The following is a 16,446-nucleotide window of genomic DNA, read 5'->3' on the forward strand; positions in this document are numbered from 1 at the left end:
TGTAGCCTATAGGAGGAGGCATGTCTGGGTCGGTGGAGGCAGGGCCTGTGAAAATCCGCTCCAGCATACAGGCAAGGAGAACACGGGCCAATCCTGTCTAATTAACTGCTTTCAGAACCGTGCTAGTTAACCCAAGCCTGGCAACAACCAGAAGAGCCTTCACTCAAGAGAGATGGCTCCCTCCCGCTAGAGACGGGGAGCTTTGGGCTCTTGTCGCCAGCACTGTTCTCACTGCCCCCTCCTCAGCACTGCGGTGGCCTTGAAACCAAGGACCTCGCGTCCACAATGGCTCGGAACACCAGCGACAGTCAGCCACTGGAGGGGACTAAACTGATGGGAGCTCCCCACAAATCTCCTTTCCCAGACTCTTGTCAGTATTTGACGTGCCCGGTGACTCCACCCCCGGGCTCGTCCATCACTGACCAGTGTGAGAGCTCGCTCTGAGCAAACAGCCATTTACTATCTGAAGGTGCAGGGTAGGAGTTCCAGTAGGGAGTGTTGGACAGAAGGGACGACGGTGGGCAAAGTTGTCTCTGATATCACAAACAATACTTCCAATTATTCACCTAGGAATAATGTATTCTGAAGATTTCTGCAGATTTATTTTCATTTTTTAAATTTGTGTAGATTTATATATCCTCCTTAACAAATGCTTTTAACTCTTTCTTCATGAATTCTTGTTGCTTTTTGTCCCGTTTTTTTAAAAATTCTTTGGGATGATCAAGTTACACTCCTTTTGTAGTGTGTTAATAGAGTGCCTAGTTATATTGCCTGTAAGCTCCAAATTTACTCTTGTCCTGCTCTGCGGAAACGTTCTGGGGCCTTTAAATTTTTCTTGTAGCTGTTGTTACTAATGTCTGCCTATAGAGGGCGCCAAAGTCAAGGGAAAAGTTTCGCTTTCTCGTTCTGGGCAGTGGGCACAGCAGGCTGCTGGGGGCGTGAGGCTTCTCCAGCACCAGGCTGTGCACCGCACACAGCTTCTCCGGGGTCGGGCTGCTGCGGGGCAGCGTGGCCAACAGCACCCCAAGTCCTGCAGCTGCCCTTACACCTCCCTGGGGCAGTGATAATAGATCAGAGTCTTCTGGTTGAGCAAGACTTTGCCTTGTGTGCTCTCAGCCCCGACAGGATACTTCCTGGGTGCTCCTTCTCAGCTCTGAGCAGCAGTCTTCCTTGCGGGAGCTCACTCGATCCTTGGGGAATTCCACCTTGAGTGTTTTAACTCAGCCGAGGAATGATGTTCTGTGTGGGGGTTGGGGGGAGCGGCAGTGGGCTTTTCTTTGAATGTTCTATCTCTGCAATGGCCGGGCGAAGAGTGGGAGGATAGGCTGTCTTGGGTGCCACAACAGAGGACCACAGACTGGGTGGCTTAAGAAACGACAGCAATTTATTTCTTACAGTTCTTTTTTTTTTTAAGATTTAATTTATTTATTCAATAGAGATCACAAGTAGGCAGAGAGGCAGGCAGTGGCGGGCGGCGGTGGGGAAAGCAGGCTCCCTGCGGAGCAGAGAGCCCGATGCGGGGCTGGATCCCAGGACTCTGGGATCATGACCTGAGCTGAAGGCAGAGGCTTTAACCCACTAAGTCACCCAGGCGGACCCCCCCCCTTTTTAAAAAAGATTTATTTATTTATTTATTTAACAGTATTTCTTACAGTTCTGAGGCTGGACGTTCAAGACCAGGGTGCCAGCATGGACAGGTTCTGGTGAGGGGCCTCTGCCGGGTGGCAGACAGCTGACTTCTTCTATCCTCACACAACAGAAAAATAACCTCTTCTTACAAGGGCCCTAATCTCACTCCCGCAAAGGTGGAGCCATGTAATTACCATGGAAGCAGAGCCCTTATGACGGAATGACCTCTCCAAAATCTCACCTGCAAATACCGCTATCCTGGGATTAAGATTTCATATATGAACTTAGGGAGGTAGGCACAAACATTTAGCCCATTGCAAGTGTTCTCTTTTAATTCTGGGGACAGTAGCCGCTCCTTGTATCTGCTTTTCCTCTACTTAGAGTTCTGCTTACTTCCTCCCAATCTCTTGTTACTCTTTTCCCCCCTATTTGAGTTAATAATTCTTTATATTAAACATGTAAATGTTTAAACAGTAATGTTCAGATTACTCTGTGATTTCTCTCGACGGATGTGATGCCCTCTGAAACAGAGCTGGGGCTGCAGGCAGGATGGTTCCTGGAGGTAGACCCTTAGGATGAGATTTTGGGGTTGGTTTCACTGGGCCTTTGGGCTTGAGGGCAGTGCTTTGCTTCTTGCCAGTGGTCAAAGGGATAAAAGTAATCCATGGCATGTGGTGATGCCACAATTTTTCACATTGTCACAATGGATGGTTGTGATTAAGTGCCAACTGAGGCACAGAGGAACCTGTGTGTCAATCCAGAAATGTATGAGAGTTCCAGCTACATCGAATTCTCACAAACATAGCTATTCTGGTGGGTGTTTAATGGCATTTCGTTGTGGCTTTGACTTAAATTCCTCTGCTGATTAATGAGTTATTCTTATTTGTCAGTTTAGTGGTCATTTGCAGATGTCCTTATGAAGTTCCTTTTCAGGCAATTTGTTCATCTTTGGTGGGGGGTTGCCTTTTTCTTATCAATTTCTGAAATTAAATCTTATCAATTAAGTTCTGAACTTAAATCTTTTCTCCTACGTATATGCTATGAATATATATCTTCTGTGAGTTCCTGGTTTACTTTTTCACTCTCTTAATAATGTCTTTTGATGAAAAGAGGTTCTGAATGAACTCCAATTAATCAATCTTAGATTTGTTTTTGTACCCTGTTTAAAAATCTTTGCTTACCGCAAAGTCATGAAGATGATGTCACAAGTTTTCTTCTAGATTTCTGATGCATCAGAAATAAATTTTGTGTATGGAAAGTTGTAAAGATCAAGGTTCATTTTCCCCATATGGTTATCTAGTGTACTTATAAAAAGATTCTCAGGGCACCTGGATAGCTCAGTCAGTTAAGTGTCCAACTCTTGATTTTGGCTCAGGTCATGGTCTCACGGTCGTGACATTGAGCCCCTTGTTGGGCTCTGCTCTGGGCATGGAGTCTGCTTAAGATTCTCTCTGTTCCTCTCCCTCTGCTCCCCACTCCCTATGGCATGCATTCTCTCTCGTTCTCTAAAAAAAAATAATTTCCACAAGGATATATAGTTATGTTTTTCTGTGAATTTTTCTATTTCACCTATATTTTCAAATTTAATATAAAGTTCACAGTACTCACCATCCCCTCTTAAAAAATCTTTACTGGATCCTTAGTTATCTTTCCCTTTTCATTCCTAGTATTACTTATTGGTAGATAATCTTTCTCTTGATTAACCTCATTAAAGGCTTGTCAGTGTTTTTGTTGTTCTCAAAGGACAAACTTTGGATTTTGTTGATTTTCTTTATTGAAGTTTCTTTTTCTATTTCATTAATTTCTGCTCTATCTTTACTAGCTCCTTCTTTCTACTTTCTCTGGATTTAGTCTACCTTTCTTCCAACTTCTTCTTTTTTTAAGATTTTATTTATTTATTTAACAGAGAGAGATCAAAAGTAGGCAGAGAGGCAGGCAGAGAGAGAGACAGAGGAGGAAGCAGGCTCCCTGCTGAGCAGAGATTCCCAATGCGGGACTCGATCCCAGGACCCTGAGACCATGACCTGAGCTGAAGGCAGCGGCTTAACCCACTGAGCCACCCAGGTGCCCCTTTCTTCCAACTTCTAACACTGGACAATGATAACTGATTGTCAGTCATTTTTTCCTTTTTTATTTTTATTTTTTAAAAAGATTTTATTTATTTATTTGAGAGAGAGAGAGAGAGAAAACGCACAAGATGGGGGAAGGGCAGAGGGAAAGGGAGAAGCAGACTCCCCGCTAAGCAGAAGGCCTGATGTGGGGCCCAATCCCAGAACCCTGAGATTGTGACCTGAGCCGAAGGCAGACGCTTAGCCAACTGAGCCACCCAGTTACCCCATTTCCCCCTTTTTTAACAAAAGAGCATAAGGAAAGCTATACCTTTGAGGTCCACTTTCATAGCATCCAGAAAGTTCTGTTACGTAATATTTTCCTCATTCATTTCTATGTATTGGTTTAGAAGAGTGTTTAAAAACCTCTAAATACATTTTCCTTTTGCTTTTGACTTCTAATTTAATTTCATTTTGCTTAGAGAGTATGGGCTGTATGAAACTATGTATTTGAACATTGATGAGACTGTGGCCATTTTTAAAAAAATTTTTATTTATTTTGTTAAAATTTCTTTTCAGTGTTCCAGAATTCATTGTTTATGCACCACACCCAGTGCTTCCATGCTGTGGCCATTTTTCTAAGTATGCTTGAAAAGAATTTATACTATGATTTTTGGCCATAAATTGAACTTGTTAATTGTATTATTAACATTTATCCATTTACTCATTTTTTGTCTGTTTGAACTACCAATAATGTAGAGAATTATGTTAAAAATCTTCTGCAATGAAGGTGAAATTTTCAATTTCCTTCAGTAGTTCTGTTTATTCTTGCTTTATATATTTTTGAGGCTGTTATATTAGATTCATGCAAGTGGACAACTCTTAAACATTCCTGGTGAAATTAAATCTGATTATTTTATCATGACCTTTGCACGGTAATAATGCATTTTAAAGTCTCTTTTTATCTGGTATTAATATAACTAACTACCTCTGCTTTCTATTGATTAATATTTGCCAGGTATAAAAATATTTGCCAGGTATAAAATATTAATTTTTAAATTTCAATCATTCCATGTTCTCAACTTTAAATGTTTCTCTTTTAAAGAATGTATAAGTAGAATTTAAAAAAAAATCCCTACTGGTAACCTTCACTGGCAAGTTTAGTTTTGTTTATATTTATTATTACAAATAATATTTGGATTTGTATTTAGCAAGTTAGTTTGTGCTTTTTCTTTGCATTTCTTTGTGCTTACTTTCTCCTTAACTTTGAATTTTGTTAAAGATTTTATTTATTTATTTATCAGAGAGAGAAGGAGAGAGAGAGAAAGCACACAAGCAGCAGGAACAGCTGGTTTTCCCCATTGAGAATGATATTTGCAGTGGGTTTTTCATAGATGGCTTTGATGATATTGAGGTACATACTTCCCTCTTAGTACCACCTTTGCTGTACCCCAAAGGTTTTGAATAGTTGTGTTTTCATTTTCATTTGTTTCCATGAATTTTTAAAGTTCTTCTTTAATTTTCTGGCTGACCCATTCATTCTTTAGTAGGATGCTCTTTAGCTCCATGTATTTGAATTCTTTCCAAATTTCTTCTTGTGATTGAGTTCCTGTTTCAAAGCATTGTGTTCCAAAAATATGCAGGGAATGATCCCAATCTTTTGGTACCAGTATGTGATTTGTGTCCCAGTATGTGATTTATTCTGGAGAATGTTCCATGTGCACTTGAGAAGAATGTGTACTCTGTTGCTTTAGATGGATTGTTCTGAATATATCTGTGAAGTCCATCTGGTCCAGTGTGTCTTTCAAAGTCCTTGTTTCCTTGTTGATCTGCTTGGATGATCTGTCCATTGCGGTGAGTGGGATGTTACTGTTCCCTGTTATTATTGTATTATTACTGATGTGTTTCTTTGATTTTGTTATTAATTGGTTTATATAATTGGATGATCCCATGTTAGGGGCATAAATACTTACAATTGTTCGATATTCTTTTTGGCTAGACCCTTTAATTATGATATAGTGTCCTTCCTCATGTCTTATTACAGTGTTTGGCTTAAAATCTAATTTGATAGAAGGATTGCCACCCCAGCTTTCTTTGATGTCCTCTGACTTCCCCATGAGGATGCAAGTTCCATAAGGGTAGGGACTGTTTCTGTCCGTCTGGTTCCCTGCTGATCTCCCAGCATTTGCCAAGGTTCCTGGCACAGAGAAGGCTGAGCATTTGAAGTAGAGGTGTTGGACTTGGAGTAAAAGGGAATTCACCTTTTTGAAACAGAAAAGACAAATGAGGAAGATCATATACTGACTGGGATTTTTGGTGATAGAGTGCCAAAATCAGACATCTTGACATCAAGTGAGATGTTCAGCTTTCCACCTTGTAAAGGGCATCAAGGAGGCATTAAATCATGAGTGCCTGGGCTCTGTGAATGTGTATTTATTAGTTGTTCTGTCCAACCACATTTTTGTATGAATTCATAGTGCCAAGAGAGAAAAGATGATTTATTGTATAATCTTTACAGAGCCCTATTTGTGGGATCTGACATTTCCACTTGGTACATACTCCTGCTTTATGAAATAAATAATGTTCTCAAAACTGCAGAGGACAGGGATGTCCCTGTGGGAGTGAAAAAATACACCTACCTCAGAGCTCAATCTCTTAACTGGTTTCCAGGTGCTACTGTCACTCATGATGTCCATGAAAAGAAGACAGAAAGTCATCCAACCCCACCTGATGGATTCTTGCCAAAAGCTGCTGCGACAGAAGTTACGAACACGGCAGGAGCTGGTATTCCACCCAACCAACTGGATTCTCCCACTGATGACTTCACTAAAGATGGCCTGATTCCCAAACCTGGCAGTAATTCACTTGGAGGAGGAACCAAAAACTGCAGTGGCTCTGCAGGTGACCCAAAAGGCCCAGCAATGTCTTCACCAGGAGCAGTGCCAAATACATTGCAAATAAGTCCTGCTGTGGCAAAGAAAATTAATGATGAGATAAAATATCAATTAATGAAGGAAGTTCAGAAGTTTGGGCGAAGCAAGTAGTGAAAGAATGGCTCTAATAAAACCATGGGAAGTCTGTCTCATTCCATGATTTAGAATATTCAACCCACCTCTTGAACTCATCCTTTGACCATATTGGGCTTTTATATAATTTAGGGTGATTTCTCTTGAATTGGTCTCAAAATTCCTGAGTACACTTTGCTTGGTTAGTGTTTACAATCGTTTCCTTAGTAAGCATTCAAAACACAAACACCATGTATCCCTCTAGCCCATGAGGAATGATTACTGACAGAGTGGATGCACTAAGGTGGAATTCTAGACCATCTTCATGTTTTTAAAAATGTTGAATTTTTAAAAAAAAAATGATTTTCAGAGTATGAAAGGATTTTCACTTTGATTGAAGAAGTGCAAGGACCTCTTGCAGTCAAGAAACAATTTGTTGAATTCACCATCATGGAAGCTGCAAGGTAGGTGTAAACAAAGAAATCTCCACTTTCTTTTTTTTTTTTTTAACTCTCCAATTTTTTCAAACAGTTGTGTTCAGTGCTGAACAGGGTCACAAAAAAGCCCCAGCACTCAATCGTAGTTCATGCTCATTTCCCTAAGCATATTGGTGAATATTATCCTAGTCTAACCCATTCTTTCAAGCCCATGGAATATCCATATTCACTATATCTGGTGTGGGCATAGGCCCTCAATTGACACTCTTGAAATTTTTCCAAGAAGACGCATTTTCCTATTCCCACGGAGACTGTAAGCTCTATTGTGTATCCACTACTATCTCTTACATATTAGAGATGTGTTAGATAGCCTCTGTACTTGTATTTGTCTTTACTTTCAGGTTTTAAAGAGGTGTCTTAATTCAGCAACTTGAGAAGGTATTAGAAAAAATAGAATCCTGCCCCCATCTCAAGAAAGTTAACCACCAGGAAAGAAAAAAAAATGTGTTCTTGCAAAGACCAGTGAGAAACAAGGATGAACTTTCTATGCAATATGATGGAATGAGATATTGCTGAAGCCCTCCTAAAATGTTGTAGTCAAGAAAATTGTAGTCAAGAAAAGGCTAAGAAAAAAGGCAGTGGAGATTTGAAATTTTATGGTTCTCTCTCAGTATAAGTTAGGCTGTAGCCCTAACAATTTTCTATGAAAGCAGTTTGTTGTTTGTTTTTTTCTTTGTTCTCTTACCTGAGGAGGGGGATGTTATTAACTTACCAACCAGAGGAGGGGGATGTTATTAACTTACCAAGCTCAATGAATGATATTACAGTCCTGGGTTCTGTAGCAGGTCACATGGTTGTAGCTGGAATTTATAACTGCTTCCTTTCACTGCCCACCTCTTATTCTTTTTGCCCTGAGTCAGAACCTCAGCTGGTCATGGTGCTTTGGCTGATAGAGTGACTCAAGTCTTCATTGCTGAAGGGTCTGGGCCATTTGATGTCCTTCCTTAAATGGATTGTTGCCATTTTCCACAAACTTGAAACACAAAATGAGAGAGTAGTAAGAAGCTCTCCAGACACATTGGGCGTACCCCCTCTTAGTTCCTTGTGTAGCAGGAACCCAGATACTCTTCGATTGCCAACCAGTACGGGACTCCCTATTTGCCTCTGGATTGAGACGGCTGAGGGGACCAAAATGTCTAGCTGGCAGTCCCAGTTCCCTCTCATTGGCATCACTGGTGTGTTCCTTGGTGAAATCATGTCTCCCTCTGGGATGAAGACCTTTGGTTTGGCTAAGCCTGAAGTCATAAAGATGGGAAGAATTTAGGGATAAACTATGACATGAGGCTCTTCCATTTTTCAACCCTGGATTTCAAGACCCATGAATCCTGACTGTAGGAGAAAAATCAAATTATGCTGGATGCTGATATACAATAGATACTGTTTCTGAGAAGTCATGATTTCTGGCATAATCTTCATCCCTGCCACTTTGGTGACTTTGCACTTGAGCTCACTGGGGATGATACAAATGCTGTAGAAAGAAGCTGATTGATACCTAGATAATGAATACCTTATTCATTAGATTATTAAACTTCTGCACCAGCAAGGTTATTTGCTGATCACCCATGCGACACACTTATCTTTTTTTTTAATTTTTATTTTTTATAAACATATATTTTTATCCCCAGGGGTACAGGTCTGTGAATCGCCAGGTTTACACACTTCACAGCACTCACCCCAGCACATACCCTCCCCGATGTCCATAACCCGACCCCCCTCTCCCAACCCCTTTCCCCCCAGCAACCCTCAGTTTGTTTTGTGAGACTATGAGTCACTTATGGTTTGTCTCCCTCCCAATCCCATCTTGTTTCATTGATTATTCTCCTACTCCCTTAATACCCCATGTTGCATTTCCACTTCCTCATATCAGGGAGATCATATGATAGTTGTCTTTCTCCGCTTGACTTATTTTGCTAAGCATGATACCCTCTAGTTCCATCCACGTCATCGCAAATGGCAAGATTTCATTTCTTTTGATGGCTGCATAGTATTCCATTGTGTATATATACGACATCTTCTTTATCCATTCATCTGTTGATGGACATCTAGGTTCTTTCCATAGTTTGGCTATTGTGGACATTGCTGCTATAAACATTTGGGTGCACGTGCCCCTTCCGATCACTACGTTTGTATCTTTAGGGTAAATACCCAGTAGTGCAATTGCTGGGTCATAGGGTAGTTCTATTTTCAACATTTTGAGGAACCTCCATGCTGTTTTCCAGAGTGGCTGCACCAGCTTGCATTCCCACCAACAGTGTAGGAGGGTTCCCCTTCCTCCACATCCTCGCCAGCATCTGTCTTTTCCTGACTTGTTAATTTTAGCCATTCTGACTGGTGTGAGGTGATATCTCATTGTGGTTTTGATTTGTATTTCCCTGATGCCGAGTGATATGGAGCACTTTTTCATGTGTCTGTTGGCAATCTGGCTGTCTTCTTTGCATAAATGTCTGTTCATGTCCTCTGCCCATTTCTTGATTAGATTATTCGTTCTTTGGGTGTTGAGTTTGTTAAGATCTTTATATATTTTGGACACCAGCCCTTTATCTGATATGTGGTTTGCAAATATCTTCTCCCATTCTGTCAGTTGTCTTTTGGTTTTGTTAACTGTTTCCTTTGCTGTGCAAAAGGTTTTGATCTTCATGAAATCCCAATAATTCATTTTTGCCCTTGCTTCCCTCCTTTGGCGATGTTCCTAGAAAGATGTTGCTGCAGCTGAGGTCGAAGAGGTTGCTGCCTGTGTTCTCCTCAAGGATTTTGATGGATTCCTTTCTCATATTGAGGTCCTTCATCCATTTTGAGTCTATTTTCGTGTGTGGTGTATGGAAATGGTCCAATTTCATTTTTCTGCATGTGGCTGTCCAATTTTCCCAACACCATTTGTTGAAGAGGCTGTCTTTTTTACATTGGACATTCTTTCCTGCTTTGTCGAAGATGAGTTGACCATAGAGTTGAGGGTCTATTTCTGGGCTCTCTATTCTGTTCCATTGATCTATGTGTCTGTTTTTGTGCCAGTACCATGCTGTCTTGATGATGACAGCTTTGTAATTGAGCTTGAAGTCCGGAATTGTGATGCCACCAACTTTGGCTTTCTTTTTCAATATTCCTTTGGCTATTCGAAGTCTTTTTTGGTTCCATGTAAATTTTAGGATTATTTGTTCCATTTCTTTGAAAAAAAAGTATGGTATTCTGATAGGAATTGCATTAAATATGTACATTGCTTTAGGTAGCATAGACATTTTCATAATATTTATTCTTCCAATCCAGGAGCATGGAACATTTTTCCATTTCTTTGTGTCTTCCTCAATTTCTTTCATGAGTACTTTATAGTTTTCTGAGTATAGATTCTTTGCCTCTTTGGTTAGGTTTATTCCTAGGTATCTTATAGTTTTGGGTGCAATTGTAAATGGGATTGACTCCTTAATTTCTCTTTCTTCTGTCTTGTTGTTGGTGTAGAGAAATGCAACTGATTTCTGTGCATTGATTTTATATCCTGACACTTTACTGAATTCCTGTACAAGTTCCAGCAGTTTTGGAGTGGAGTCTTTTGGGTTTTCCACATATAGTATCATATTATATGCAAAGAGTGATAGTTTGACTTCTTCTTTGCCAATTTGGATGCCTTTAATTTCCTTTTTTTGTCTGATTGCTGAGGCTAGGGCTTCTAGTACTATGTTGAATAGCAGTGGTGATAATGGACATCCCTGCCATGTTCCTGACCCTAGCAGAAAAGCTTTCAGTTTTTCTCCATTGAGAATGATATTTGCAGTGGGTTTTTCATAGATGGCTTTGATGATATTGAGGTATGTGCCCTTTATCCCTACACTTTGAAGAGTTTTGATCAGGAAGGGATGCTGTACTTTGTCAAATGCTTTTTCAGCATCTATTGAGAGTATCATATGGTTCTTGTTCTTTCTTTTATTAATGTGTTGTATCAGATTGATTGATTTGTGGATGTTGAACCAACCTTGCAGCCCTGGAATAAATCCCACTTGGTCGTGGTGAATAATCCTTTTAATGTACTGTTGAATCCTATTGGCTAGTATTCTGGTGAGAATTTTCACATCTGTGTTCATCAAGGATATTGGTCTGCAGTTCTCTTTTTTGATGGGATCCTTGTCTGGTTTTGGGATCAAGGTGATGCTGGCCTCATAAAATGAGTTTGGAAGTTTTCCTTCCATTTCTATTTTTTGGAACAGTTTCAGGACAATAGGAATTAGTTCTTCTTTAAATGTTTGGTAAAATTCCCCTGGGAAGCCGTCTGGCCCTGGGCTTTTGTTTGTTTGGAGATTTTTGATGACTGTTTCAATCTCCTTACTGGTTATGGGTCTGTTCAGGCTTTCTATTTCTTCCTGGTTCAGTTGTGGTAGTTTATATGTCTCTAGAAATGCATCCATTTCTTCCATACTGTCAAATTTGTTGGCATGGAATTGCTCATAGTATGTTCTTATAATTGTCTGTATTTCTTTAGTGTTAGTTGTGATCTCTCCTCTTTCATTCATGATTTTATTTATTTGGGTCCTTTCTCTTTTCTTTTTGATAAGTCTGGCCAGGGGGTTATCAATCTTATTAACTCTTTCAAAGAACCAGCTCCTAGTTTCATTGATTTGTTCTATTGTTTTTTTGGTTTCTATTTCATTGATTTCTGCTCTGATCTTTATGATTTCTATTCTCCTGCTGGGTTTAGGGTTTCTTTCTTGTTCGTTCTCCAGCTCCTTTAGGTGTGGGGTTACATTGTGTACCTGAGACCTTTCTTGTTTCTTGAGAAAGGCTTGTACCACTATATATTTTCCTCTCAGGACTGCCTTTGTTGTGTCCCACAGATTTTGAACCGTTGTGTTTTCATGAATTTTTTCAATTCTACTTTAATTGCCTGTTTGACCCATCCATTCTTTAGAAGGATGCTGTTTAGTCTCCATGTATTTGGGTTCTTTCCAAATTTCCTCTTGTGATTGAGTTCTAGCTTCAGACCATTGTGATCTGAAAATATGCAGGGAATGATCCCAATCTTTTGATACCAGTTGAAACCTGATTTAGGACTGAGGAGGTGATCTATTCTGGAGAATGTTCCATGTGCACTAGAGGAGAATGTGTATTCTGTTGCTTTGGGATTAAATGTTCTGTATATATCTGGTCCAGTGTGTCATTTAAGGGCTTTATTTCCTTGTTGATCTTTTGCTTGGATGATCTGTCCATTTCAGTGGGGGGGAGTGTTAAAGTCCCCTACTATTATTATATTATTGTTGATGTGTTTCTTTGATTTTGTTATTAATTGGTTTATATAGTTGGTTGCTCCCACGTTAGGGGCATAGATATTTAAAATTGTTAGATCTTCTTGTTGGACAGATCCTTTGAGTATGATATAGTGTCCTTCCTCATTTCTTATTATAGTCTTTGGATTAAAATCTATTTGATCTGATGTAAGGATTGCTACCCCTGCTTTATTCTGATGTCCATTAGCATGGTAAACTGTTTTCTACCCCCTCACTTTAAATCTGGAGGTGTCTTCGGGTCTAAAATGAGTTTCTTGTAGGCAACAATGGTTTTGTTTTGTTATCCATTCTGATACCCTGTGTCTTTTGATTGGGACATTTAGCCCATTAACATTCAGGGTAATGATTGAGAATATGAATTTATTGCCATTGTATTGCCTGTAAGGTGACTGTTACTGTATATTGTCTCTGTTCCTTTCTGATCTACCACTTTTAGGCTCTCTCTTTGCTTAGAGGACCCTTTCAATATTTCCTGTAGAGCTGGTTTGGTGTTTGCAAATTCTTTCAGTTTTTGTTTGTCCTGGAAGCTTTTAATCTCTCCTTCTATTTTCAGTGATAGCCTAGCTGGATATAGTATTCTTGGCTGCATGTTTCTCTCGTTTAGTGCTCTGAATATATCATGCCAGCTCTTTCTGGCCTGCCAGGTCTCTATGGATAAGTCTGCTGCCAATCTAATATTTTTACCATTGTATGTTACATACTTCTTTTCCCGGGCTGCTTTCAGCATTTTCTCTTTGTCACTAAGACTTGTAAATTTTACTATTGAATGACGGGGTGTGGACCTATTCTTGTTGATTTTGAGTGGGGTTCTCTGCACCTCCTGGATTTTGATGCTTGTTCCCTTTGCCTTATTGGGGAAATTCTCTCCAATAATTCTCTCCAATATACCTTCTTCTCCCCTTTCTCTTTTTTCTTCTTCTGGAATCCCAATTATTCTATTGTTGTTTCATCTTATGGTGTCACTTATCTCTCGAATTCTCCCCTCGTGGTCCAGTAGCTGTTTGTCCCTCTTTTGCTCAGCTTCTTTATTCTTTGTCATTTGGTCTTCTATATCACTAATTCTTCCTTCTGCCTCATTTATCCTAGCAGTGAGAGCCTCCATTTTTTATTGCACCTCATTAATAGCTTTTTTGATTTCAACTTGGTTAGATTTTAGTTCTTTTATTTCTCCAGAAAGGGCTTTTATATCTCCTGAGAGGTTTCTCTAATATCTTGCATGCCTTTTTCGAGCCTGGCTAGAACCTTGAGAATTGTCCTCTGAACTCTATATCTGACATATTACTAATGTCTGTATTGATTAGGTCCCTAGTCTTCAGTACTGCCTCTTGTTCCTTTTTTTGTGGTGAATTTTTCCACCTTGTCATTTTGTCCATGTAAGAGTATATGAAGGAGCAAGTAAAATACTAAAAGGGTGGCAAAGACCCCAGGAAAATATGCTTTAACCAAATCAGAAGATATCCTAAATCGTGGCGGGGAGAAAGGGGATAAAAAGAGGTTCAGAGAAAAAAAAAAAGAAAAAAAAAGAAACAATTAAAAAAAGAAAACGAATAAAGAAAAAATATAAAAAAGAAAAAAATATATATATATTAGATAAACTAGTTAAAAAGTTAGAAAAGGGTAAAAGTTAAAAAAAAATTTAGCAGAAGAAGAAAAAAAATTGAAAAAGAAGAAAAAAATTAAAAAAATAAAATTAACTGCAAGACTAAGGAATCATGGGGAGAAAGCCATGAGTTCCGTGCTTTGCTTTCTCCTCCTCTGGAATTCCGCCGCTCTCCTTGGTATTGAACCTGCGCTCCTTGGTAGGTGAACTTGGTCTTGGCTGGATTTCTTGTTGATCTTCTGGGGGAGGGGCCTGGTGTAGTGATTCTCAAGTGTCTTTGCCCCAGGCGGAATTGCCCACACAAACCAGGGGCCGGGACGAGTAATCCGCTCGGGTTTGCTTTCAGGAGCTTTTATTCCCTGAGCGCTTTCCGTAGAGTTCCGGAGGACGGGAATACAAATGGCGGCCTCCTGGTCTCCGGCCCAGAGGAGCCGAGAGCCCAGGGCCCCACTCCTCAGTGCGCCCTCAGAGAACAGCGCCCAGTTACTCCCGTCTGCCTGACCTCCGGGCCGCGCTCTGAGCTCACCGAGCCTGCGACCGGTTCAAGGTAACCCCGAGCTGTGAGCTTACTGTCAGCTCTGTCTCTGTAGCCGGCTTCCCCGTTCCAATACCCGCAAGCTCCGCGACACTCAGACACCCCCGATCCTTCTGTGACCCTGCGGGACCTGAGGCCACGCTGACCTGGCGTGGGCTTTGTCCCGATTTAGCCTCTGGAGCGATGTCCCTCAGCGGAACAGACTTTTAAAAGTCCTGATTTTGTGCGCCGTTGCTCCGCCGCTTGCCGGGAGCCGGCCCCTCCCCCCGGGGTCTATCTTCCCGTCGCTTTGGATTCACTTCTCCGCCGGTCCTACCTTTCAGAAAGTGGTTGTTTTTCTGTTTCCAGAATTGCTGTTCTTCTTCTCTTCGATCTGCCGATGGATTTGCAGGTGTTTGCAATCTTTAGATAAGCTATCTAGCTGATCTACTGCTACCTGAAGTAGTCTCAGCCTGCTACTTCTCTGTCATCTTGACTCCTCCCCTTTGACACACTTATCTTCGTATGTCTGGATGGATGGGTGTATCCACATACCTCCTTCTCAGGCCTCCTTGTCACAAATTATCAGTCACATACCATCAAAGTCCCTGACCATTCAGCGAATGACTTGAACACAGCTTGTACAGTACCATACACTTGTACTTCTGCTCAAATCTACCCTCTGGCTTACCCTTCACCGGTCTCCTTCAGGGAAGTCCCAGGTGAGACTGTAGTACGGATGTTGTCCACATTTGGCCTGTGTGGTAGGCAAGTGTTATGACTAAATGTTTGTGTCTTTCCCCTAATTCATATGTTGAAGTCCTAACCCACAATGTGAGGGTATTTGGAAGTGGGCCTTTGGGAAGTAATTAGGTTTAGATGAGGTCATGGGGGTGGAGCCCTCATGATGATATTACTGCTCTTATAAGAAGAAACCAGAGAGCTTGGTCTCTTCCTTCACGATGTGAGAACACAGCAAGATGGCACCTATCTTAGTCTATTAGGGCAGGTATAACAAAACATCATAGACTGGGTAACTTGAAAGCAACAGAAATGTATTTTTCACCATTCTGGAGGCTGGGAAGTCCATGATCAGGCACGGGCAGATTCAGTGTGTGGTGAGAACTTGCTTCTTGGTTCACAAACAGCTGTCTTTTCACTGTGTCCTCACAAGGCTGAAGGAATGAGGGAATACTCTAGAGCCTCTTTTATTTTTTTAAAAGATTTATTTATTTGAGAGAGAGAAAGGGAGAGAGAGATCCATGAGTGGGGGCAGAGGGAGAGAGAGAATCTCAAGCAGACTCCCTGTTGAGAGTGGAGCCCTAGGCAGGGTTTGATCACAGGCTCTGAAATCGTGACCTAAGCTGAAATTAAGAGTTGGATGCCCAACCAACTGAGCCACCCAGGCACCTCTGGAACCTCTTTTAGAAGGGCAAAAATCCTGTTCATGTATATCTGCTGAAGACCCCATTTCAAAGTACATGATGTTGATGTAGAGAGGAGTAGCCACCCCTTTCGTCTACTGACTCCCTGCCTGACTCCAAGCATCAGCAAGGGACAGTCCCTCCCAGCCACTGAGCCCAGAAAGACAGGCACCTACCTCAAAGTACCATCACATTGGGGGATTAAGATTTCAACATATGAATTTGGGGTGGGGGACATAAACATTCAGACCATGGCAGTAGCAGTTGTCTGCAAGCCAGGAAAAGAGCCCTCGTCTGAAAGTGAACCTGCCACAACCTTGATCTTGGACTTCCCAGCCTCCAGAACAGTGAGAAATTGATTTCTGTGGTTGAAGCCTCCCAGTCTACTATATTTTGTTAAAGCAGCATGAGCAGACTAACACAGCAAGATTTTAATCATGCCCTCCCATATTCCCATCTCTT

At 40.9% G+C, this 16,446-nt stretch overlaps 1 protein-coding gene across 1 annotated transcript; it reads left to right on the plus strand.

The window, feature by feature from the left end:
- Window positions 1-285: 285 nt before the first annotated feature.
- On the plus strand, window positions 286-7,695 carry LOC116582369 (integrator complex subunit 6-like). The gene is given in 4 exon segments (XM_032329727.1): window positions 286-427; window positions 6,348-6,713; window positions 7,053-7,146; window positions 7,521-7,695. Coding segments are annotated over 4 exon segments (777 nt in total).
- The last annotated feature ends 8,751 nt before the right edge of the window (window positions 7,696-16,446 follow it).

Source organism: Mustela erminea, chromosome X (genome assembly GCF_009829155.1).
Source record: "Mustela erminea isolate mMusErm1 chromosome X, mMusErm1.Pri, whole genome shotgun sequence".
NCBI classification, from domain to species: Eukaryota; Metazoa; Chordata; class Mammalia; order Carnivora; family Mustelidae; genus Mustela; species Mustela erminea.